General features: G+C 45.4%; 1 protein-coding gene across 5 annotated transcripts in view; it reads left to right on the plus strand.

Annotated features, from left to right (window-relative positions):
• The window catches only part of unc79 (unc-79 homolog, NALCN channel complex subunit), a 110116-nt gene that overhangs the window by 46521 nt on the left and 38670 nt on the right, over nt 1–24925 (plus strand). For all 5 annotated transcript variants that reach the window (XM_084096585.1, XM_084096586.1, XM_084096587.1 and 2 more), the window contains exons 14-23: nt 12627–12857; nt 12943–13133; nt 13728–13851; nt 13941–14072; nt 14451–14666; nt 19177–19404; nt 20440–20575; nt 20660–20739; nt 21585–21733; nt 24119–24276. In XM_084096585.1, the coding sequence (XP_083952711.1) occupies nt 12627–12857; nt 12943–13133; nt 13728–13851; nt 13941–14072; nt 14451–14666; nt 19177–19404; nt 20440–20575; nt 20660–20739; nt 21585–21733; nt 24119–24276 (1645 nt within the window). The remainder of the gene's footprint in view (nt 1–12626; nt 12858–12942; nt 13134–13727; nt 13852–13940; nt 14073–14450; nt 14667–19176; nt 19405–20439; nt 20576–20659; nt 20740–21584; nt 21734–24118; nt 24277–24925) is intronic.

Here is a 24925-nt window from a genome sequence, read left to right on the forward strand (position 1 = left end):
CACACTCCCGACACACTCCAAACACACCCTTACACACTCCTGACACACTCCCGACACACTCCAAACACACCCTTACACACTCCCAACACACTCCCGACACACTCCAGACACACTCCCGACACACTCCCGTCACACCCCCGACACACTCCAGACACACCCCCCACACTCCCGACACACTTTCGACACACTCCAGACACACTCCAGACACACCCCTGACACACTCCAGACACACCCCCGACACACTCCAGACACACTCCCGCCACACTCCAGACACACCCCGACACACTTCAGACACACCCCAACACACTCCCAACACACTCCAAACACACCCTAACACACTCACAACACACTCCCGACACACCCCCGACACACTCCAGCACACTCCCAACACACTCCAGACACACCCCCCACACTCCCGACACACTTTCGTCACACTCCCGACACACTCCAGAAACATTCCAGACACACTCCTGACACACTCCAGACACACTCCCGACACACTCCCGACACACTCCAAACACACCCTGACACACTCCCGACACACTCCCGACACACTCCAGACACACTCCAAACACACCCTTACACACTCCCGACACACTCCAGACACACTCCCGACACACTCCCGACACACTCCAAACACACCCTTACACACTCCTGACACACTCCCGACACACTCCAAACACACCCTTACACACTCCCGACACACTCCCGACACACTCCCTACACACCCTTACACACTCCTGACACACTCCCGACACACTCCTGACACACTCCAGACACACTCCCGACATACTCCAAACACACCCTTACACACTCCCGACACACCCTTACACACTCCAGACACACTCCCGACACACTCCCGACACACTCCCGACACGCTCCAGACACACTCCCGACACACTCCCGACACTCTCCAGACACACTCCACACTCCAGACACACTCCCGACACTCTCCAGACACACTCCACACTCCAGACACACTCCCGACACACTCCAAACACACCCTTACACACTCCCAACACACTCCCGACACACTCCAGACACACTCCCGACACACTCCTGTCACACCCTTACACACTCCTGACACACTCCCGACACACTCCAGACACACTCCCGATACACTCCAAACACACCCTTACACACTCCCGACGCACTCCCGACATACTCCCAACACACTCCCGACATCCTTCCGACACACTCCCGACACACCCCCGACACACTCCAGACACACTCCCAGCACACTCCCAACACAATCCAGACACACTCCAGACACACCCCTCACACACTCCAGACACACCCCCGACACACTCCAGACACACTCCCGCCACACTCCAGACACACCCCAACACACTCCCGACACACTCCAAACACACCCTAACACACTCACAACACACTCCCGACACACCCCCGACACACTCCCAACACACTCCAGACACACCCCCCCACACTCCCGACACACTTTCGTCACACTCCAGACACATTCCAGACACACTCCCAACACACTCCCGACACACTCCCGACACACCCTGACACACTCCCGACACACTCCAAACACACCCTGACACACTCCAAACACACCCTGACACACTCCCGAAACACTCCCGACACACTCCAAACACACCCTTACACACTCCCAACACACTCCCGACACACTCCAGACACACTCCCGACACACTCCCGTCACACCCTTACACACTCCTGACACACTCCCGACACACTCCCGACACACTCCAGACACACTCCCGACACACTCCAAACACACCCTTACACACTCCCGACGCACTCCCGACATACTCCCAACACACTCCCGACATCCTTCCGACACACTCCCGACACACCCCCGACACACTCCAGACACACTCCCAGCACACACCCAACACACTCCAGACACACTCCAGACACACCCCTGACACACTCCAGACACACCCCCGACACACTCCAGACACACTCCCGCCACACTCCAGACACACCCCGACACACTTCAGACACACCCCAACACACTCCCGACACACTCCAAACACACCCTAACACACTCACAACACACTCCCGACACACCCCCGACACACTCCAGCACACTCCCAACACACTCCAGACACACCCCCCACACTCCCGACACACTTTCGTCACACTCCCGACACACTCCAGACACATTCCAGACACACTCCCGACACACTCCAGACACACTCCCGACATACTCCCGACACACCCTGACACACTCCCGACACACTCCCGACACACTCCAAACACACCCTGACACACTCCCGACACACTCCCGACACACTCCAAACACACCCTTACACACTCCCGACACACTCCAGACACACTCCCGACACACTCCCGACACACTCCAAACACACCCTTACACACTCCTGACACACTCCCGACACACTCCAGACACACCCTTACACACTCCTGACACACTCCCGACACACCCTTACACACTCCTGACACACTCCCGACACACTCCTGACACACTCCCGACACACTCCTGACACACTCCCGACACACTCCTGACACACTCCAGACACACTCCAAACACACCCTTACACACTCCCGATGCACTCCCGACACACTCCCGACATCCTTCCGACACACTCCCGACACACCCCCGACACACTCCCGACACACTCCAGACACACCCCCCACACTCCCGACACACTTTTGACACACTCCCAGCACACTCCCGACACACTCCAGACACACCCCCGACACACTCCAGACACACTCCCGACACACTCCCGCCACACTCCAAACACACCCCGACACACTTCAGACACACCCCCCACACTCCCGACACACTTTCGACACACTCCCAGCACACTCCCGACACACTCCAGACACACTCCCGACACACTCCCGCCACTCTCCAAACACACCCCGACACACTCCAGACACACCTCCCACACACTCCCAGCACACTCCCAACACACTCCAGACACACCCCCGACACACTCCCGACACACTCCCAGCACACTCCCGACACACTCCAGACACACCCCCGACACACTCCAGACACACTCCCGACACACTCCCGCCACACTCCAAACACACCCTGACACACTTCAGACACACCCCCCACACTCCCGACACACTTTCGACACACTCCCAGCACACTCCCGACACACTCCAGACACACTCCCGACACACCCCCGACACACCCCCGACACACTCCAGACACACTCCAGACACACTCCCAGCACACTCCAGACACACTCCAGACACACTCCCGACACACTCCCGCCACACTCCAAACACACCCCGACACACTCCAGACACACCCCCCACACTCCCGACACACTTTCGACACACTCCCATCACACTCCCGACACACTCCAGACACACTCCCGACACACTCCAGACACACCCCCCACACTCCCGACACACTTTTGTCACACTCCCGACACACTCCAGACACACTCCAGACACATTCCAGACACACTCCCGACACACTCCAACACACCCCGACACATTCCCGACACACTCCAAACACACCCTAACACACTCTCGACACACTCCCGACACCCTTCCAACACCCTTCCAACACACTCCCGACACCCCCCCGACACACTCCATATACACCCCCCACACTCCCGACACACTCCCGACATGACTTCAGGTGTATACACTGCGTTCGAACGCAACACCACCAAAAGCAAATTGGATGCAAAATGGCCAAGGTGTCAGTGGTTCAGGTAGGTTGTCTACAAACCAGAAGGTTGGTGGTTCAATCCCCCGTTCCACCTGACCAAGTGTCGAGGTGTCCATGAGCAAGACACCGCTGTCGGTGTATGAATGAATGGGTGAATGTGAGGCAATGTGTAAAGCGCTTTGGAGGCAATGGGTCTGTTGAAAGTGCTATTTAAATAAATGCAGTCCATCGATGCAAAAGAGACGCGCTTCGCTGATGCCAGTTCCAACGACAGGCCAGCATCCTTATATTCAAGGGTTCTAAAGGCTCAAACGGATGTTCACACAGTACCATCAGGTCATGACGGCACCATTACATTTTGTAACAAGCCTAAAACTCAGAGCCCCTTAAAGCCCAAAGTATACTTCAGTGCATGTGCAAGTGACTTGATCGCTTGGGAACAAAGTCCACTAGCAATTGTAGCAAGTGCGCAACCTGAATGCGTCTTTTCACCCAAAGGAGTATACTTTGAAAGGCTTCAAAGCCTTGGCTTGCACCAAGCTTCAAATACGCTCTATTTCAACTTAACACAATGCACTTCAAAATGCAAGCGCTCTGTATTGTTGCTCCAATCAGATTCTCCCTCCCTCAACAGGTCGGCCCCTAGAGACCACAGTGCTGGCTGAGGGTGCAGAATCTGGGTCCCTGCATAGGGTAAGACACCGCTGTGTCCTTAACAGCAATGCCATTATGCTCGCACACCGGGTCTTCCCTGGCCAGCAAAACGCGACCAAAATCACTGATATACCCTTTCTGCCGCACCCTGTCATGGGGGGGCTGTAGCAGTTCTCCAGGCGGGAATGCATACAGCAGAGTCCTGGGCTATACCTGCGACAGGGCATCCACCCCCAGCGGGGCTCCTGTCCACAATCAAGAAAACAGTGGGCAGTGTGTTTTCTGCAGACGTGAAAAGATCCTGCAGAAACTGATCCCAGATCTTCACCACTATTCAAGTGTGCACGCGCCCAAGGGATAAAGTGGGCCAGAATGGTCCGGAACTGTGTTCCAGCACCTCAGATAAATTAATTAATAAATAGATTCATTAATATTCATTAATATGGGTTGGGGGGTAATGTGGGCTGGTGTGGCTACAGTGCCAGGGCTGAATTTTTGCCCCAGTCCACCCCTGTCTGCTTAAATGTACAGCAAGGTAACGAGTGGTCAGCGCCAGAACGTGTACCCACAAAGAGGAGAATCCAGTCGTACTACTATTATCGAGGCCATAAGTCCCAGCAGTCTCAGTACTGTAAGAAGAAAACGTGCTTCTCTCCCCAGCCAAAACTGAGTCAGACAGCCACAAAAATCCTCTGCCCTCTGTTCAGCTCTGAATCCAGATTGAGTTATAACAGCCTGTTTTGAAATTTATTTGGAATCCCAGAGTTTATAAATGGAAAACAAGTGCATGTGTTTGTAAGTCAAGTAGTCACCTTTATTTATATAGCGCTTTTTACAATACATACAATACAAAGCAGCTTTACAGTGATAATCAAGCATCGCATTAGTTCAGGCAGACCACGTCAGCCAAGTTCGCATTAGCTGATAGCCAGCTGTTCATGACATGTTCCAATCCAGTGTCGACATCTATCACAGCGGCACATATAAACTCCCATTCATTCAGCATTTCCACCATAGCATCTCTGCTCGCATTTAAACTCCCTCCTCCAACCCCAACTCCACCCAACCGAACCTTTAATCATTCTGTCTTTTTGTTTTTCCTGTACAGTCATACATTGTAAGCTTTCTATCATGTTTTTGTATTTTTACAACTCATGTAATTGAGAATTGTAATTATGTATGCATATACTGGTTCTGTTCTGTACCCCAGGGGGGTTTGACTTGCTCTCCCCGCTCTGGCCAGGCATAGCTAACTGTATGCTATAATTGTAATAAATTTATATACTTGGCAAATTGGTCCTGACTGAAACAGGAAAATAATGCAACAAAGTTTGTTTTGCAACAAAGTAAGAAAATAGCGTCATAGTCACTTTTCTGAAACCTCTTCAATGGGCTCGAAGGGAGCCAAAGCCAGGCCCTTTAGTACAATGGCCAAATCCCAAGCGGTGCTCTGTTGCGCAGTGCAGGCCTCTGCCTCAGGGTGCCACGAAGAAAACAAGTAATGAGAGGATCTCTCCCCAATGATGCACCACCCAGAGGAGTGTGGGAAGCAGATATAGCCACCACATACACCTTTAAGGTGGAAGGAGATAACCCTGCAGAGAAACATTCTTGCAGATAATCAAGTACTGTACCAACAGGGCAGATAACAGAATTCAGTTGGCGTTCTCCGCACCAGGCAGAGAACAGTTTCCATTTCAATGCATACAGTCTTCTCGTGGAGGGAGCTCTAGATTGGAGTAAGAGACCTGATTCTATGAGCTGGGGCCATAGAATACCCTCAGGGGCCAAGCCCATAGTTTCCACAACTCCGGGTGAGGGTGATAAATCGTGCCCCCTGCTTGGGACAGCAGGTCCCTCCTGATCGGAATCTCCATGGGAGAGCCGTCAGAAGGGACACCAGGTCCGAGAACCAAACTCAATATTTAATTTGACTGGCCCCCTCGAGGACTGACTGGGTATGCTCCACTCCCAAACAAGCAACACAAAGCTGATGTGTGTCTCCACCCGTGACGAAACGAGGGCAGGGAACAACACATCGCTTGAACTCTTGCTTGCTCGTCATAATAATTATATATATATATATATATATATATATATATATATATATATATATATATATATATATCTGTGTGAAATATTGCCCATACAGAAAAAAAAAATTATTGAAATATATTTTAAAGTGTCAAAAATATATGTGGCATATATTCCAAATACATTGAAATATATTTGCATTGTTGTTCACTTATATTTATCATTTTGAAATATATTCTGAAATATAACAAAAATATATGATGTTAAGTGTGAAATATATTTACATTTATAACATGTAATGTAAAATATATGACAAAATATATGGTCATAAAATGTTTAGCTTGCTAAAGAAGGGTCGAAAATGTATTTTGATCATAGTAATTCCTCTACCTTTTCCCCTATACACAACAGTAGGCTACCATATTTCACTACTGTATTATGACACACAGCTATAATAAATACTGTACTTACATTTAAATGACTGCAATGTAAAATGACAGATAGTTGCTTTCCTAGGACTATTAGGCCATATTAGGTGGCACGTACCTAACACTAAGTGCAATTATTAGATTTATTGTTGTTTTATTGACATCTTTCCTGAAGTCATTTAAATATTGAAAATATGCACAATATTTATGATGCAAGTATAACAGTGACACTCCAACAGTGAAGTGCACTTAAACAATAGATAGAACTCAGTGTCTAACACTGCATACACACACTATTAAATAACTATTCAATTCTGTAAAAATAGGGAAAAAAAACATTCTGTGTGTTATTTCCTACATAAAATTGTCATTTTAGGCCAATAAAGTCAGTAAAGGGGCAGCCGTGGCCTACTGGTTAGGGCTTCGGGCTTCGGGCTTGTAACTGAAGGGTTGCCGGTTCGATCCCCGACTAGTAGGAAAAATGTGGGCGGGGGAAGTGGTAGAGCACTGCTCTCCCATGCCCACATCCACGGCATCCACGCCAAAAATAAATTAAAAAATGTGTTGTTTGTTTGTGAAAATGTTAACTTTTTAAATTTCAAAATATATTTCAAATGAAACAATTTGCAAAAGTTAAAACATACGACTGGATTATTCCAAAAATATATTTTGAAAATATATTTCTTTTGTGTATGGGTGTGCTTGGAATGACAGACAACAATAAATAGACAGGTTCAGTATACAGAGAGTGCTTGCTGAAGGCACAGAAGCTAACACGGTCAGTTTTCAGGTGTGCTTTATAGTTTCCTGGTCGATGACGTCACCCGCCTATGATGTCTCGTCTTTCCATTGGACTGATTATACACGTGCTTCACTACGCAATCACACAGAGGCATTCACGCACCGCGTCTCGACACAGCTTGAGTTCCCTTGAAAGGAACTCAAGGGAGGATCAGTGCTGAGGATTGTTGAGGATCAGTGCTGATGGCTGTCGCGTCGATGAGGCCTTCACAGGGGATAGTGTAGTTGATACAATCTCTGCTGACACTTCAGGGATGCGTTGTGGTCGTGTCTAGGAGCAGGTCCACCATCTGATCTGGATACGGCCCGGATCCGGCTGACTACATCATGCGTTGTGGTCGTGTCTAAGCGCAGGTCCTCCATCTGATCTGGATACGGCCCGGATCCGGCTGACTACATCATGCGTTGTGGTCGTGTCTAAGCGCAGGTCCTCCATCTGATCTGGATACGGCCCGGATACGGCTGACTACATCATGCGTTGTGGTCGTGTCTAAGCGCAGGTCCTCCATCTGATCTGGATACGGCCCGGATCCGGCTGACTACATCATGCGTTGTGGTCGTGTCTAGGAGCAGGTCCACCATCTGATCTGGATACGGCCCGGATCCGGCTGACTACATCATGCGTTGTGGTCGTGTCTAGGAGCAGGTCCACCATCTGATCTGGATACGGCCCAGATCCGACTGACTACATCATGCGTTGTGGTCGTGTCTAAGCGCAGGTACACCATCTGATCTGGATACGGCCCGGATCCGACTGACTACATCATGCGTTGTGGTCGTGTCTAAGCGCAGGTCCACCATCTGATCTGGATACGGCCCGGATCCGGCTGACTACATCATCAAATCAAATCAAATCAAGTATATTTGTATAGCGCTTTTCACAATACAGATTGTATCAAAGCAGCTTCACAGTATTAAAATAAAATAATTCAACAAAGTTTGTTTCTAGTGGAATTTATTGATTGATAGAATAAAATTAAATATCCCCAAAATATCCCCAACTGAGCAAGCCAAAGGCAACAGTGGCAAGGAACCGAAAAACTCCATCAAGTGACCTAATGGTGTCCTAAAACTCCATCAGGTGACCTAATGGAGAAAAAAAAACCTTGGGAGAACCCAGGCTCAGTCGGGGGCCAGTTCTCCTCTGGCATTTATGAACTAGAGGCCGGATTGTAGTTTGAAACTGTGAGATTAACAATATTATATGAATGCCTGGCTGAAAAGATGCGTCTTTAATCTAGTTTTAAACTGGGAGAGTGAGTCCGAGCAACGAACAGTATCAGGAAGGCTATTCCAGAGTTTTGGAGCCAAATGTGAAAATGCTCTCCCTCCTTTGGTTGATCTGGATATCCTAGGTATGACCAAAAGCCTTGAATTTATTGATCTTAAAGAGCGCGATGGATTATAGGGTGATAGAAGATCCGTTAAATAGACTGGAGCTAAGCCGTTTAGGGCTTTATAAGTCAGTAGCAATACCTTATAATTAATACGGAACTTTATAGGTAGCCAATGTAGTGATGATAAAATCGGTGTTATATGATCATATTTTCTTGATCTAGTAAGAACTCTAGCAGCGGCATTTTGGACTAACTGTAGCTTGTTTATTGAGGATGCAGGACAACCGGCTAATAAAGCATTACAGTAATCTAGTCTCGAGGTCATGAATGCATGAACTAACTTTTCTGCATCAGAAACTGATAGCATATTACGTAGCTTAGCAATGTTTCTAAGGTGGAAAAAGGCTGTTTTTGTAACATATGAAATATGATTTTCAAAAGACAGGTTACAATCGAGTATAACACCCAGGTCTTTTACTGTAGAGGATAAAGTAACAGGACATCCTACGATGTCAAAGTTGTATTGTGAGAGGTTCTGTGGGCGGTTTTTTGAACCGATAAGTATTACCTCTGTCTTGTCTGGATTTACTAAAAGAAAATTACGCGTCATCCAATCTTTTATATCTTTAACACACTCTGTCAATTTGGATAATTTAGCGTTTTCATCCGGCCGTGATGAAATATATATTTGAGTGTCATCAGCATAACAATGGAAACTAATTCCATGTTTCCTTATAATATTTCCAAGTGGCAGCATATATATTGAGAATAACAGAGGGCCCAACACAGATCCCTGCGGCACTCCATAGTTTACTGGAGTTATGATCGATTTTTCTCCATTTAAATAGACAAAATGGTAGCGGTCTGATAAGTATGATCTAAACCAGCTTAATGCTTGTCCTTGAACACCAGTATAATTTTGTAGTCGATCTAAGAGTATTGTATGATCTATAGTATCGAACGCAGCACTTAGATCAAGTAAAACTAGTATTGAGATGCAGCCTTGGTCAGAAGCTAAGAGTAAATCATTTGTGATTTTAACGAGCGCAGTTTCAGTGCTATGATTCGGTCTGAATCCTGACTGAAACTTTTCATAGATATCATTTTCTTGCAAGAAAGAGCCCAGTTGAGTGGACACAACTTTTTCTAGTATTTTAGACATAAAAGGTAGATTTGAAATGGGTCTATAATTTGCTAGATTATTAAGATCTAATTGTGGTTTCTTAATGAGAGGTTTTATAACTGCCAGTTTAAATGTTCTTGGAACATGACCTAAAGATAAAGACGAGTTAATAATATTGAGGAGAGGCTCTTCCACTACAGGTAACACTTCCTTCAGTAGTTTAGTTGGTATAGGATCTAATAAACATGTTGTTGTTTTAGATGAAGTGATAAGTTTATTTAACTCTTTTTGTTCTATAGTTGTAAAGCACTGTAATTGTTCTTGCGGGGGGATAATTGAGGCTGAATTATAAGGTGCGATTGAGGATTGAACGTTTACAATTGTGGTTCTGATGTTTTCTATTTTCTCAGTGAAGAAGTTAATGAAATCATTACTACTAAACTGTAACGGGATATTTTGTTCGGGTGACGTCTGTTTATTTGTTAGTCTAGCCACGGTGTTAAATAAAAACCTAGGATTGTTTTGGTTGTTTTCTATTAGTTTGCGGAGGTGCTCAGCCCTGGCCGCTTTTAGGGCCTTTTTATAACGTGACATACTGTCTTTCCACGCGATTCTAAAGACCTCTAAATTAGTTTGTTTCCATTTACGCTCTAAATTACGGGTTTCTCTCTTTAGAACATGCGTAGTATTATTGTACCATGGTGCTTTACTTTTCTCTCTGACCTTTTTTAATCTAATGGGTGCAACAACATCCAATGTTCTAGAGAGAATGGTGCTCATAGTGCTAGTTAGTTCTTCTAGTTCATCTGTTTGTTTGGGTTCAGGCAGCAGCTGAGACAGATTAGATAAGCAATTTGAGAAATTATCTATGGTGGATGGAAGGATTGTTCTGCCTGGTCGATAACGCGGCGCCGCATGACATATTACAGCAGTACGTAATATGCAAGTTACCAAGTAATGGTCAGTGACATCATCACTTTGTGGAATGATATCTATATCGGTTGGATCGGTTCCATATGATATAATTAAATCGAGTGTATGATTAAGACGATGAGTTGGTCCGGTGACGTTTTGCTTGACCCCAAATGAATTTAATAAATCTATAAACGCAGCCCCTAACGCATCATTTGAATTATCTACGTGTATGTTAAAATCTCCAACAATTAATGCTTTATCTACATTGACCAATAGATCTGAGAGAAAATCTGCAAACTCTTTTAGGAAATCAGCGTAAGGCCCAGGCGGTCTATATACGGTAGCCAAGGCTAGAGATAATATGGATTTTTTTCTAACATCTAAGAGCGTAACATTTAGTACAAGTATTTCAGACGAAATAAACTTATAACCCGTTTTCTGAGTAACATTGAGAATATCTCTATAGACCGCTGCAACACCGCCGCCACGACCAATCAGACGGGGTTCGTGCTTATAGGAGTATCCTGATGGAGTAGACTCATTTAGACCGAATGACAACATCATGCGTTGTGGTCGTGTCTAAGCGCAGGTCCTCCATCTGATCTGGATACGGCCCGGATCCGGCTGACTACATCATGCGTTGTGGTCGTGTCTAAGCGCAGGTCCTCCATCTGATCTGGATACGGCCCGGATACGGCTGACTACATCATGCGTTGTGGTCGTGTCTAAGCGCAGGTCCTCCATCTGATCTGGATACGGCCCGGATCCGACTGACTACATCATGCGTTGTGGTCGTGTCTAGGAGCAGGTCCACCATCTGATCTGGATACGGCCCGGATCCGACTGACTACATCATGCGTTGTGGTCGTGTCTAAGCGCAGGTCCACCATCTGATCTGGATACGGCCCGGATCCGACTGACTACATCATGCGTTGTGGTCGTGTCTAGGTGCAGGTCCTCCATCTGATCTGGATACGGCCCGGATCCGACTGACTACATCATGCGTTGTGGTCGTGTCTAAGCGCAGGTCCTCCATCTGATCTGGATACGGCCCGGATCCAACTGACTACATCATGCGTTGTGGTCGTGTCTAAGCGCAGGTCCTCCATCTGATCTGGATACGGCCCGGATCCGGCTGACTACATCATGGGGCGATAACTTATACTCGGATATTTCTCATGAAAAAGATTATTAGCCATTTGTTTTCTTGTGAATGTGGCGTGATGGTGTTCTAGCAGTATGATGAGGAGCTGAAGAACAAAGGGAATACAAATGCTGTGGGCAGGAGCCTGGCCCACATCGTCGTGTGCCATTGGCCTTCAGGCGTGAATAAAGGTTTCTTCAGCAAATATCCCATAGTCGCGTGTTGTACCAAGTGAACCTACTCTATAGGAATTTTAATTTCAGTTAATTCTGTGGAAGATTCAAGCCAGTAACTCCTGAATTGAGGTGTCTTTTTGAGCGATTCAGCTCGAATCATTCAAAGCTTCGGCTCATTAGAGTGATTTGTTCATGTGTCTGTGTTCAGACTGCTCATGCTGAATGTTTGTTTTATTATGCAGTTCTTTGTATCTCATCACAATCTGTTCGGTCCGCAAACTCACATTCACAACTCAGATAAAGATAAATACAGAACAAATATGATTTAACTGTGATAGTTGATAGATGTATATCTGCTGGCGCAGGTGAGTCTGTGCACGCCCAGCGAGAACACGCCCACCGAGAGCCTGGCGCGGCTGGTCAGCATGGTCTTCCAGTGGTTCCACTCCACCGCCTACATGATGGACGATGAGGTGGGGAGCCTGGTGGAGAAGCTCAAGCCTCAGTTTGTCACCAAGTGGCTGAAGACGGTGTGTGACGTGCGCTTTGACGTCATGGTCATGTGCCTTCTGCCCAAACCAGTGGAGTTTGCCAGGGTGAGTGAACTGAGCGCCTGTGTTACAAACACACTGCCATGATTGATGCGCTCTGTGGTTTCAGCGTGTGTGTGTGTGTGTGCAGGTGGGAGGATACTGGGATAAGTCGTGCAGCACGGTGACGCAGCTGAAGGAAGGACTGAATCGCATCCTGTGTCTGATTCCCTATAACGTGATCAGTCAGCCGCTGTGGGAGTGTTTCATGCCTGAGTGGTTGGAGGCCATTCGCACTGAAGTTCCTGACCAGCAGCTCAAAGAGTTTCGTGAGGTCCTCAGGTACAGACGCACATGTTACTGCTCCATGCAAACACACTAGTGACACCTGTCTGTGTCTCCATAATCTCCATCTGAGTGTCACAGGTTGGTTTGGTTTTTGGTTCATGTTTCATGTCAGTCATGTTTTCTGTCTTGTGATTCCCTTGCCCTCATGTGATCCTGCCATGTGCTTCCCTAGTCTCTTTTCTCATGTTGTTTAGTCATTAGTCCTTGTTTGCATTTAAGCCCTCGTGTTTGCTGTGTGTCTCGGTCAAGTGTTGTTATATGTAACCACTGTTGGGTAAGATCATGTTTATGTTCAAGTCCATGTTTTTCAAGCCATGAAAAAGCCAAGCCAAGTCTTTGTTTAATGTTTGATCATGTTTGAGTATAATTAAACTGCACTTGGGTTCTTCACACTTGCCTCCAGTGGACGTTGATTACACTGAGCTTCATTATCACTGTGTTTGATCACAATTGTTTCTGTTAATTTTATGTCCTGCTGAGTTTCTAGTCAAACCGGTTTCACTGATATCTTCTGAGAGGAGAGGCTTGTGGGTATTTGAGGAGGGACAGCTTTATCATCTGATCTCGTGGTTTTGTTTCTCTTTGCAGTAAGATGTTTGATATTGAGTTGTGTCCGCTGCCCTTTTCCATGGAGGAGATGTTTGGATTCATCAGCTGTAGATTCACTGGATATCCAGCATCAGTGCAAGAGCAAGCGCTGCTGTGGCTTCATGTGAGCACACACACACTCACACACTCACACACACACACGTCTGTGTTGGTCTGTGGAGTGTGAGCTGGTGCTGTATCCGTGTTCTGCAGGTTCTGTCGGAGCTGGATATCGTGGTTCCTCTGCAGCTTCTCATCGGCATGTTCTCTGACGGTGTGAACTCACTGAAGGAACTGGCCAATCAGAGAAGAGCTCGTGCTGCAGACTTGTCAGGACCCCGCAGGGTGAGAGACGCCTCTCCTTAAAAGGACAGTTCAGACAAACATTCAGTTCTGGCATCAGTTACACACGCTCAGGTTTGGGTGAACAGACTTTTAATGTAGGGACAGGAATCTCTCAGATTTTATAAAGAATATCTTCATTTGTGTTCTGACGTGAGCATAGGTAACTGATGACAGACTTTACATGTGAACTATATTTGGAGAAATTCATCACCAAGTAAAGACGGTTGTTACGGCAGAAAGCTGAAAGCTACATGAAGCAGTACATGTGGCCTAATGAGTAGAAAGGCAGCCGTTTTCTCAGATGTGTGTTGGATTGGTGTGTGTGATATTTTCTTTCTTCTTAAGAACTCACCTGTTCAGCTGACTGTTTCCCCGCAGGTCAGTGTGGTTTCAGACCCCGGCAGACGAGGGCAGCACAATAACCTGAGCCCGTTCCCCAGCCCGTTCCGGAGCCCGTTCCGGAGCCCTCTGCGCTGCAGCCCCTTCAGGAACCTGGGCCACGCCGCCGGGAACTGTGCCCTGGACCTGGACTGTGATGATGACGACATGAACCTGGGCTGCTTCATCCTCATGTTTGACTTGGTGCTCAAACAGGTGACGTCACTCACACATGCTCAGGCAGATCTCTGACGTGTGTTTGTGTGTGATACTGAGGCAGACGGAGATCTCTGACGTGTGTGTATGCAGACATGGGCAGTATTTCAATTAAATGTATTTTAAATACGTATTTAATTACTTTAGTATATTTTGTAATTTGTATTTTGCAGTTGTGGAAAAAATAAAATGTAGTTTGTAACAAAATATTTTGAGGGAGTGTATTAAGAGTATTTCAAATACTTAAATACTTAAGAAAAATCACCATATGCTTATCACCATAGTAAATGATTTTGCCATATTTTCGGTCTGATGTTGGCAATGGCAATGTCCAGGATGCACAAAGATTTGTGCGCAAAAAATAAATAAAAAAATAACGACTTTATTCCACTATTCATTTCCTTCTCTCTGGGCCTCGAGTTGGTTCACGTAGTGTTTTAGCGCAGCGCGTCTGTGTTGTACGTCACACGTAGGCTCACTATTGGCCGACGCTGGTCATGTGTGTGATGCGTGGTGACATGTAACACAGACGCGCTGCGCTAAAACACTACGTGAACTAACTCGAGGCCCAGAGAGAAGGAAATGAATAGTGGAATAAAGTCGTTATTTTTGTGTTGTTTTTTTTGCGCACAAAAAGTATTCTTGTCGCTTTATAAACTTAAGATTGAGCCACTGGAGTCACTTGGACTATATTAACGATGTCTTTAATACATTTTCTTGGCCAGCAAGTTATAGTGTCTTAGAAGCCTATGGAGGAGTGAGACAACTCTCAGATTTAATCAAAAAATCTTAATTTGTGTTCCGAAGATGAACGAAGGTCTTACGGGGTTGGAACAACATGAGGGAGAGTAATTACTGACAGAATTTTCATTTTTAGGTGAACTAACCCTTTAAGATTATTGTGGGAGTATTTTGTATTTTCAAAATACTAATTACTTGTATTTTATTTAAATACATTTTTCACATCAGTATTTTGTATTTTATTTTGTTACATTTCATGAGCCAGTATTTGTAGTTTGTAACAAAATAGTTTTTGATGTATTTGTGCCCACCTCTGTGTGTATGTGTGTGTGTGTGTGACACTGAGGCAGACGGAGATCTCTGGCGTGTGTGTGTCAAGTCACCTTCATTTATATAGCGCTTTTAACAATGTAGATTGTTTCAAAGTAGCTTTACAGTGATAATAGAAAATTACAGTAACAGATTGTTACTTCACAGCAGCTCTAGAATAAAGTTATTGTCCAGATAAAGTTAGTTTTGATTGATTCACTTCCGTTGCAAAGATCATTAGTTATTAACTTATGCCGAGTTCACACTGCACGATTTTCTAAGTAGTCGGGTCACTGTTCTTTTCACACTGCGTGACTATCCGGGGTAACATCAGTTGCTGGTGTGTGCACACTGCATGATGGATCGGCGACAGGGGGTTTCACACTGCATGACTTTACAAAAGAAAGAATCGCCGACAACTTCTGCCTGGTCCGCAAACTACTTTTAACAACCAAACACACGTGAGAAGAGATCATCCAAGATCACGCCTGAAATTGTTATTAAAAATGATAGCCTGCAAGAAGATTGCGATCCAAATTTTCTGTGCACTGATTTGCAGTGAAAAGGAGAAAAAAAAAAGATTATGCAGGAGGAAGTGTTTGGAGAGACGAGGGGAGCAAGGATTGTGTTCTGCAAAGAGAGTTCGGGGAAAATAAATAATTTTGCAATGTGCTGCTGTTGCTGCTGGTCAAGCAAATGTTTGTGCTTTGATTCTGTTTGATAAAATTGTAGGATTTATGGGAAGTGTTCCCGGTTCCGGCTGACCTAATCTATGCAGCCTAACATTGAATTATAGAAGTCTATAATGTGTTATGTGAATGCTAGGTCAAAGAGATGTGTCTTTAGTCTAGCTTTGAACTGACAGAGTGTGTCTGCTTCCCGGACAATGTTAGGAAGACTGTTCCAAAGTTTTGGTGCTAAATAGGAAAAGGATCTACCGCCAGCAGTCGATTTTGATATTCTAGGTATTATCAACTGGCCGGAATTTTGAGATCGCAATAGACGTCAAGTCAAGTCAAGTCAAGTTTATTTATATAGCACTTTTCACAATACAGATTGTATCAAAGTAGCTTCACAGTATTAAATTACAATAATACATCAATGCTTGTTTCTAGTGGAAAACGTCCACGTTTGGTAATGCTGATCAATAGTATTGTTGATTGATTAATTAAATTAAATATCCCCAAATATCCCCAACTGAGCAAGCCAAAGGCCACGTGAAGGACTATAATGCGTTAAGAGCTCGCTCAAGTACTGCGGAGCTAAACCATTTAGTGCTTTGTAAGTAATCAGCAATGTTTAAAAATGTATATGATGTTTAATAGGCAGCCAATGCAGTGTTGACAGAACTGGGCTAATATGGTCATACTTCCTGGTTCTGGTAAGAACTCGAGCTGCTGAGTTTTGGACCAGCTGTAGTTTGTTTATTAAGCGTGCAGGGCAACCACCCAGTAGAGCATTACAGTAATCTAGCCTTGAGGTCATGAACACATGAACTAACTGTTCCGCATTTGTCAATGAGAGCATATGACGTAATTTAGATATATTTTTAAGATGGAAAAATGCAGTTTTATAGATACTAGAGACGTGACTTTCAAATGAAAGATTGGTATCAAAGAGCACACCCAGGTTCCTAACCGACGACGAAGACTTAACAGAGCAGCCATCAAGTGTTAGACAGTATTCTAGGTTATTACGTGAGGACGTTTTTTGTCCAATAATTAGAATCTCTATTTTTTCAGTTTAGTTGTAGGAAATTACTAGTCATCCAGTTTTTATATCAGCTATGCATTCAGTTAATTTAGTGAATTGGTAAGTTTTGTCAGGGCGTTGAAGAAATATAGAGCTGAGTATCATCAGCATAACAGTGAAAGCTAATGCCATGTTTCCTAATGATATCTCCTAAGGGTTGCATGTACAGAGTGTGTGTGTGTGTGTGTGTGTGTGTGTGAGGGTAGCATGTACAGAGTGAACAGCAGCGGTCCTAGTACTGAGCCTTGTGGTACGCCATACTGAACTTGTGATCGATGAGATATCTCTTCATTTACTGCTACAAACTGATAACAGTCAGATAAGTGTGATTTAAACCATGCTAGTGCAATTCCACTAATGCCAATATAGTTTTCTAGTCTATTTAAAAGAATGTTGTGGTCGATAGTGTCAAATGCAGCACTAAGATCGAGTAACACTAATAGAGAGATACAACCACGATCGGATGATAAGAGCAAATCATTTGTAACTCTAATGAGAGCAGTCTCAGTACTATGGTACGGTCTAAACCCGGACTGGAAATCCTCAGATATCATTTCTTTCTAAAAAGGAACCCAGTTGTGAGGATACTGCCTTTTCTAGTATCTTTGACATTTGGAGATTCGAGATCGGCCTGTAATTGACTAATTCTGTAGGATCAAGTTGCGTTTTTTTAAGAAGCGGTTTAATCATAGCCAGCTTAAAAGTTTTCGGTACGTATCCTAGAGACAAAGATGAATTAATGATAGTAAGAAGAGGATCTATGACCTCTGGGAGCATCTCTTTCAGTAGCTTAGTCGGTATAGGGTCTAACATACATGTTGTCGATTTAGATGATTTAACGAGTTTAGTAAATTCTTCCTCTCCTATAGCAATAAATGAATCTAATTTTTCCTCAGGGAGACTACAATGCACTGCCTGATGCGATACTGTAGTAGACGGTTGCATAGTTATAATTTTCTCTTTGATATTATCAATCTTATGAGTGAAGAAGTTCATAAAGTCATTACTGCTGTGCTGCTTGGAAACTTCGGTGCTTGAAGCTTTCTTTTTCGTTAGTTTAGCCACTGTTTCAAATAAATACCTAGGATTATGTTTATTTTCTTCTAATAGGGTTGTAAAATAAGCAGATCTAGCAGCTTTTAAGGCCTCTCTGTAAGCAATCAGGCTCTCTTTCCATGAAATGCGAAATACCTCTAGTTTTGTTTTCTTCCAGTTGCGCTCCATTTTTCTGGCTGCTCTCTTAAGGGCCTGAGTGTGCTCGTTGTACCACGGCGTTGGACTATTTTCTTTAATCTTCTTTAAGCGCAACGGAGCAACTGTGTCTAAAGTGCTGGAAAAGAGAGAGTTAAAAGTTTCTGTTGCAATATCGAGTTCTTCTAAGCTATCTGGGATGCAGAGATGATGAAACTGATCAGGAAGATTATTGATAAAGCAATCTTTAGTGGCAGAAGTGATAGGTCTAACATATTTAAAACACGGAGTCGGCTTTGCAGCCTTGGCTAAATGAAGTATACACGAGACTAGATAATGATCTGGGATGTCATCGCTTTGCTGAGAATTTCAACGGCATCAACATTGATTGCGTGTGATAATATTAGAACTAGAGTATGATTACGACAATGAGTCAGTCCTGACACGAGTTGTCTAACTCCAATTGAGTTCAGAATGTCTTTAAATGCCAATCCCAATGCATTGCACATGTGTGCAGATGGAGCTGCAGGAGGACACGCTGACGCCGGGCCTGGAGAGCAGTCTGGGCCGGGACGTGGTGGGCATCATCAACAGTGTTCTTCAGGCCCCGTGGGGCGGCTCACACACCTGTCAGAAGGACGAGAAGGCTCTGGAGTGCAGCCTGTGCCAGTCCAGCATCCTCTGCTACCAGCTGGCCTGTGACCTTCTGCAGAGACTGACCCCGCGCGAGGAGATCCGCCTGGTGGTGAGACACACACACACACACACACACACACACACACACACACACACACACACACACTCACTCACTCACTCACACTCTCACACTCTCTCTCTCTCTCTCTCACACACACACACCCAGGCAAAGTCAGGATCTCAGGCCACCCCAACATCACGTAATATTTTACTCTGAATTGCACAACAGTACACAATATTGAATTAGTGAGAGATTTAAAAAATATATTTATTTTACTTTAAACTGCATAAACATTTGTCTACACTTTGGTACTCGCTCCCTTAAGCTTTTAGATATAAACCTTCTTGGTTTTGGATTAATCAAGAGTCTTCATTTTGTCCATTGTCTTCAATATTCAAAATTACATTTGTCCATTTAGCTATGAGAAAATAAACCTCTTGGTTTTAGCTTGAACAATTGTCTTCTTATTGTGAAATAGGATATTCTGATAATCTGATATTCTGATTCTCAAATATGTGTTATTGATTGTATTTTGCCTTTTTTAACACTTTTATAATCATCATAATAGATGATAACGGGTGATCGGCGCCGCCATGTAATAGTTTGCTCTTCAGCGTTGTCGGATTCACAACACGCAAATTCATTCACTTCTCCATGACATGAAAGTAAGTGGCCGGTGAACTGGGAGAAGAATAAAAAGTCAAACTAAAAGTAAACTATTTACTTACGTACACTATGTAGTTCTTCTGCCGTGCTGTAGTTTATACTGTACTCAGAGCTAGAGTTACCTGAGGAACAGTGTGTGTGCATGTGCCCTGTGCAGTGCCCTGCTCTTCTGCTGATGGGTGAGTGGAGCGCAGCCTTAGCTTCCAGAGCCACTGTCAAACACGTGCTCCTCCTCCAGGCAGAGCTGTAAGCCAGCCAATCAGATCGCCTCTTAACTAGGCAGAGAGCATGTTCTCTAGTTTAGTGTGAGATCTTCATCATGAGGTCAGGAAAAGACTGATCCTGCCAGACATCACATCACTCTCCTGAGTGTGAGAGGATGGTGTAGGTGTTTCAGCATGTGTGTGTGTTCGACAGGAACCCTCCGAGTGTCTGGAGGACAGCTTGGTTTTCCCTCGAGCTGATTTCAGTCTGCGGTCTGAGAACGGAGCCGATGAAGGAGACGCCCCCTCGGAAAACCCCGGCAGCCACAATCCCTCTCCTGAGATCCCTCGTACGTGTCTCATCGTTCCCTTCATCACACACTCACACACTCACAGATCTGTGTTTCTGAGCATCAGTGTGTTCTGTTCCCTAGCGCTGAAGAACTGTGCAGACAGGAAGTTCTCGTACCTGCAGCTTCCTGTTTCCCTCAAGCTTCTGTACACCGTGCTGCAGGTAAAGGTCACGCTGGGGTCAGGGGGTAAAGGTCACGCTGGGGTCAGGGGGCGGCAGCTGGTAAAGGTCACGCTGGGGTCAGGGGGTAAATGTCACACAGGTCAGAGGGTAAAAGTCACACTGGGGTCAGGGGGGTAAAGGTCACGCTGGGGTCAGGGTGGTAAAGGTCACATTAGGGTCAGGGGGTAAATGTCACGTTGGGGTCAGGGTGGTAAAGGTCACATTAGGGTCAGGGGGTAAAGGTCACGTTGAGGTCAGGGGGTAAATGTCACATTAGGGTCAGGGGGTAAAGGTCACACTGAGGTCAGGGAGTAAATGTCACATTAGGGTCAGGGGGTAAAGGTCACGCTGAGGTCAGGGTGGTAAAGGTCACGGGGTCAGTGGGGTAAAGGTCACGGGGTCAGTGGGGTAAAGGTCATGTTGGGGTCAGTGGGGTAAAGGTCATGCTGAGGTCAGGGTGGTAAAGGTCACGCTGAGGTCAGTGGGGTAAAGGTCACGTTGGGGTCAGTGGGGTAAAGGTCATGTTGGGGTCAGGGGGTAAAGGTCACGCTGGGGTCAGTGGGGTAAAGGTCACGTTGGGGTCAGTGGGGTAAAGGTCATGCTGAGGTCAGGGTGGTAAAGGTCACGCTGAGGTCAGGGTTGTAAAGGTCACATTGGGGTCAGTGGGGTAAAGGTCATGCTGAGGTCAGGGTGGTAAAGGTCACGCTGAGGTCAGGGTGGTAAAGGTCACATTGGGGTCAGTGGGGTAAAGGTCATGCTGAGGTCAGGGTGGTAAAGGTCATGTTGAGGTCAAGGGGCGCTTGCTGCGTCCTGTGACTCGCGAGTCTGCTCTCCCTCTCTGACAGGAGATGAGTAAGTTCGAAGAGCCGGATATCCTCTTCAACATGCTGAGCGTCCTGAAGATCCTGTGTCTGCACGGAGAGTGCCTGTATCACGCCAGGAAAGACCAGCCCCAGTTCCTGGCCTACATACAGGAGAAGATGCTCATTCCCAGGTATCCCTTTATCCCACTCACTGAACGGCCATCAGAGGAAAAGCACATCATGACTGATTATAATCGGGTCGCATTTAATCTATCAATGATTATTTATAAAGCATGTTAAAAAACAACCAAACTGCTGTGCAATAAATTTGAGCTATCTGCAGGAAAGCAACACATACAATCAACATACCAAACTTTTACAAGTATCAGATCAGCTGAATACAGAGGCATCGGGTTACTGAGGGCTTTAAAGACTCATGATCAGATCTGAACTCTTTCCCCGCCAGCATTTTCGGGCTGCGTTTCCCGATAACGTTGTCTCTTAGCGCGCTACGAAGACTCTTAAGGTATAACTTAACTAAAGGTATACCATTACTAGGCGTGTTCCCCGAACCATACCTTAGGAAACTGCTTAAGATATTCCTTCTTGTGTGTGACGCGTGTCTGTCTGCTGCTGAATCTGCTGATATCGACGGCTGGAGAATCAGTTATTCTCTCGAGCAGGGGCTGTTTATGTGAGGAAGCGGTGTTCTTTATAAAAGAAGCACTTCAGAAATAGTTGAAATTGCATTTATTAGGACTCATGGGATATTATAAAAAATAATCCAAACTATAATAGCCTATAATAGCCTAGCCTACATATTTTAAATTTGTAACATATATTGCTGCCACAATAACCATTTCACATGTTCACGTGCTTTCTTCACTTTCCCATTTTTGTTCGCTGAGGTGGAGCTGCGATGAAATATGGTTCTTGTAAATACTTTCCAGCATTTCAGTAATAAAAGTGTACATCTTACATACGGTGCTTGGCAGTGATCAAAAAGGATTTAAACAGTGAATTTTGAATCTCTTCTTGTAAACTCAGAGATGTGGATTCAGACGGCAATCAAATTCCCACACGACCTGTTTGTCAAAAAAACTATTTGGCCAGGGATTTTTACGTGGGTTGGGTGAGAAAAAACACTGATATTATAGATTCGGACGGCAATAAAATCACTTACCCCTGTAAATGTTTAAAATACCGTACGAGCCCATGAGAAACAATTAGCGTCCGAATAGGACTTGACTGACAGTAGCCTATGCTTTCACTGGCCTTTGAAAGCGCTCCGCGGATGGCGGCGTCTTTTAGCACAACTATTCGCTGTATCGCTGCCATAGTTTGAGCAAACTCCCACCACAATCATTCCCTTTAAATAGACTATTAAGCCTTTAATGGTTTGCCAGCTGATTTGAAGTATATAATTAAAAATCTAACGACAATCAGTGTAATGACAATTTTATTCTTTGCATGAAAACAGTTGAATTAGCCTAACTGAACACTGTCTGTACTGTATGTATTAAAACTTCAGAGTGATATTCATGTAGCCCTGCAACAGTGATAAGGTAAAGCTAAGAGTGGTCCAGACCAACCTTCCCAACGTATGACTTACAGAAGGTATACTTAACTAAGAACGTTTCGGGAAACACGTATTATCGATAAGGTACAGCTTAAGGTGTAACTTAAGAACGACGGAGCGTTAAGAAGGTTTCGGGAAACCCAGCCCAGATCATTTTCACAAAACTTTCATGGCCCTTAGAATATTCTGTGTGAATATCTGAATATGCAAAATATCAAAAGAAATAACAAAGCCTCTGCTTAAAAAAAAAATAATAAATTATTTTAGCAACTTCATACATTCTTTTTATGAATGTGGGTACGTTTCATAAAAAAAAACATTTTACAGTTTTTTTTACAATAATTTCTCAAAACTCATTTTTGTGTGTGTGTGTGTGTCTCTGATCCACTGCTGTTGTGATATATGTGTGTGTGTGTGTGTGTCTGATCCACTGCTCGTGTGTGTGTGATGTGTGTGTGATGTGTGATGTGTGTGTGTGTCTGATACACTGCTCATGTGGTGTGTGTGTGTGTGTGCCTGTGTGTGTCTCTGATCCACTGCTTGTGTGTGTGTGTGTGTGTGTGTGTGTGTGTGTGTGTGTGTGTCTGAGTATGTGCTCGTGTGTGTGTGTGTGTCTGATACACTGCTCGTGTGTGTGTGTGTGTGTTTGTGTCTGATCCACTGCTGTGTGTGTGTGTGTGTGTGTATGTGTGTGGTTTATATTACATTGTGGGAACCAAATGTCCCCACAAGGATAGTAAAACCTGAGATCACCTCCATTGTGGGCACCAGCCAGTGGATCCCCACGAGGGAAATGGGTTAATAAACATACTAAATTATATTTTTTTGAAAATGTAAAAATGCAGAAAGTTGTGTGTGATGGGTAGGTTTAGGGATCGGGTTAGTGTAAGGAGATAGAATATACAGTTTGTACAGTATAAAAATCATTATGCCTATGGAGAGTCCCCACAAATATAGCGAACCAGACATGTGTGTGTGTGTGTGTGTGTGTGTGCAGCCTGTGGGCCATGCTGAGGTCGGAGTTCTGCCAGCTGGCGTCTCTGGCCGTCCCGCAGCTCCTGCACGCGCTCACTCTGTCTCACGGAGCCGACATCTTCTGGAGGCTGGTGGACGGCAGCTTCAACAGCCAGGACTGGAAGATCCGCTTCCAAGCAGGTCTGACTGATCTCTCCCAAATCACTGTTGCCACGGTTACTGTCGCCCGCCTCAGGATTAGTGGGAGCCTCTTATGGTGATTGACAGACGCTGTGACCTTGAGCTGGAGTCAGACCTGTGCGCTTCGACTAACACAAACACCACCGATAAAGAGGATTAGTGTTTGCTAATCGCTAAACTGCTGTTATCAACATCAGCTCCAGATGGAGAACGTCTGGCCGTTAAACCTAACGTGTCATTTTCATTAATGAATCACTAACAATCAACAGTAACTACTAGATCTGACATGTGCTCATTATTAGTGCTTATATTCAGGGACAACCTGAGCCGGGTCTGCAGTCCAGAAGATCTCTGACTCGTTTACAGCTGGTGTTAGGGTTAGGTGGAGCACAGGGGGACGAGGGAGACACACACACACACGCACACACACACACACACACACACACACACACTCGTTTACAGCTGGGGTTAGGGTTAGGTGGAGCACAGGGGGACGAGGGAGACACACACACACACACACACTCGTTTACAGCTGGGGTTAGGGTTAGGTGGAGCACAGGGGGACGAGGGAGACACACACACACACACACTCGTTTATAGCTGGTGTTAGGGTTAGGGTTAGGTGGAGCACAGGGGGACGAGGGAGACA

Source organism: Abramis brama, assembly GCF_963993115.1.
Source record: "Abramis brama genome assembly, chromosome: 21".
Classification (NCBI taxonomy): Eukaryota; Metazoa; Chordata; class Actinopteri; order Cypriniformes; family Leuciscidae; genus Abramis; species Abramis brama.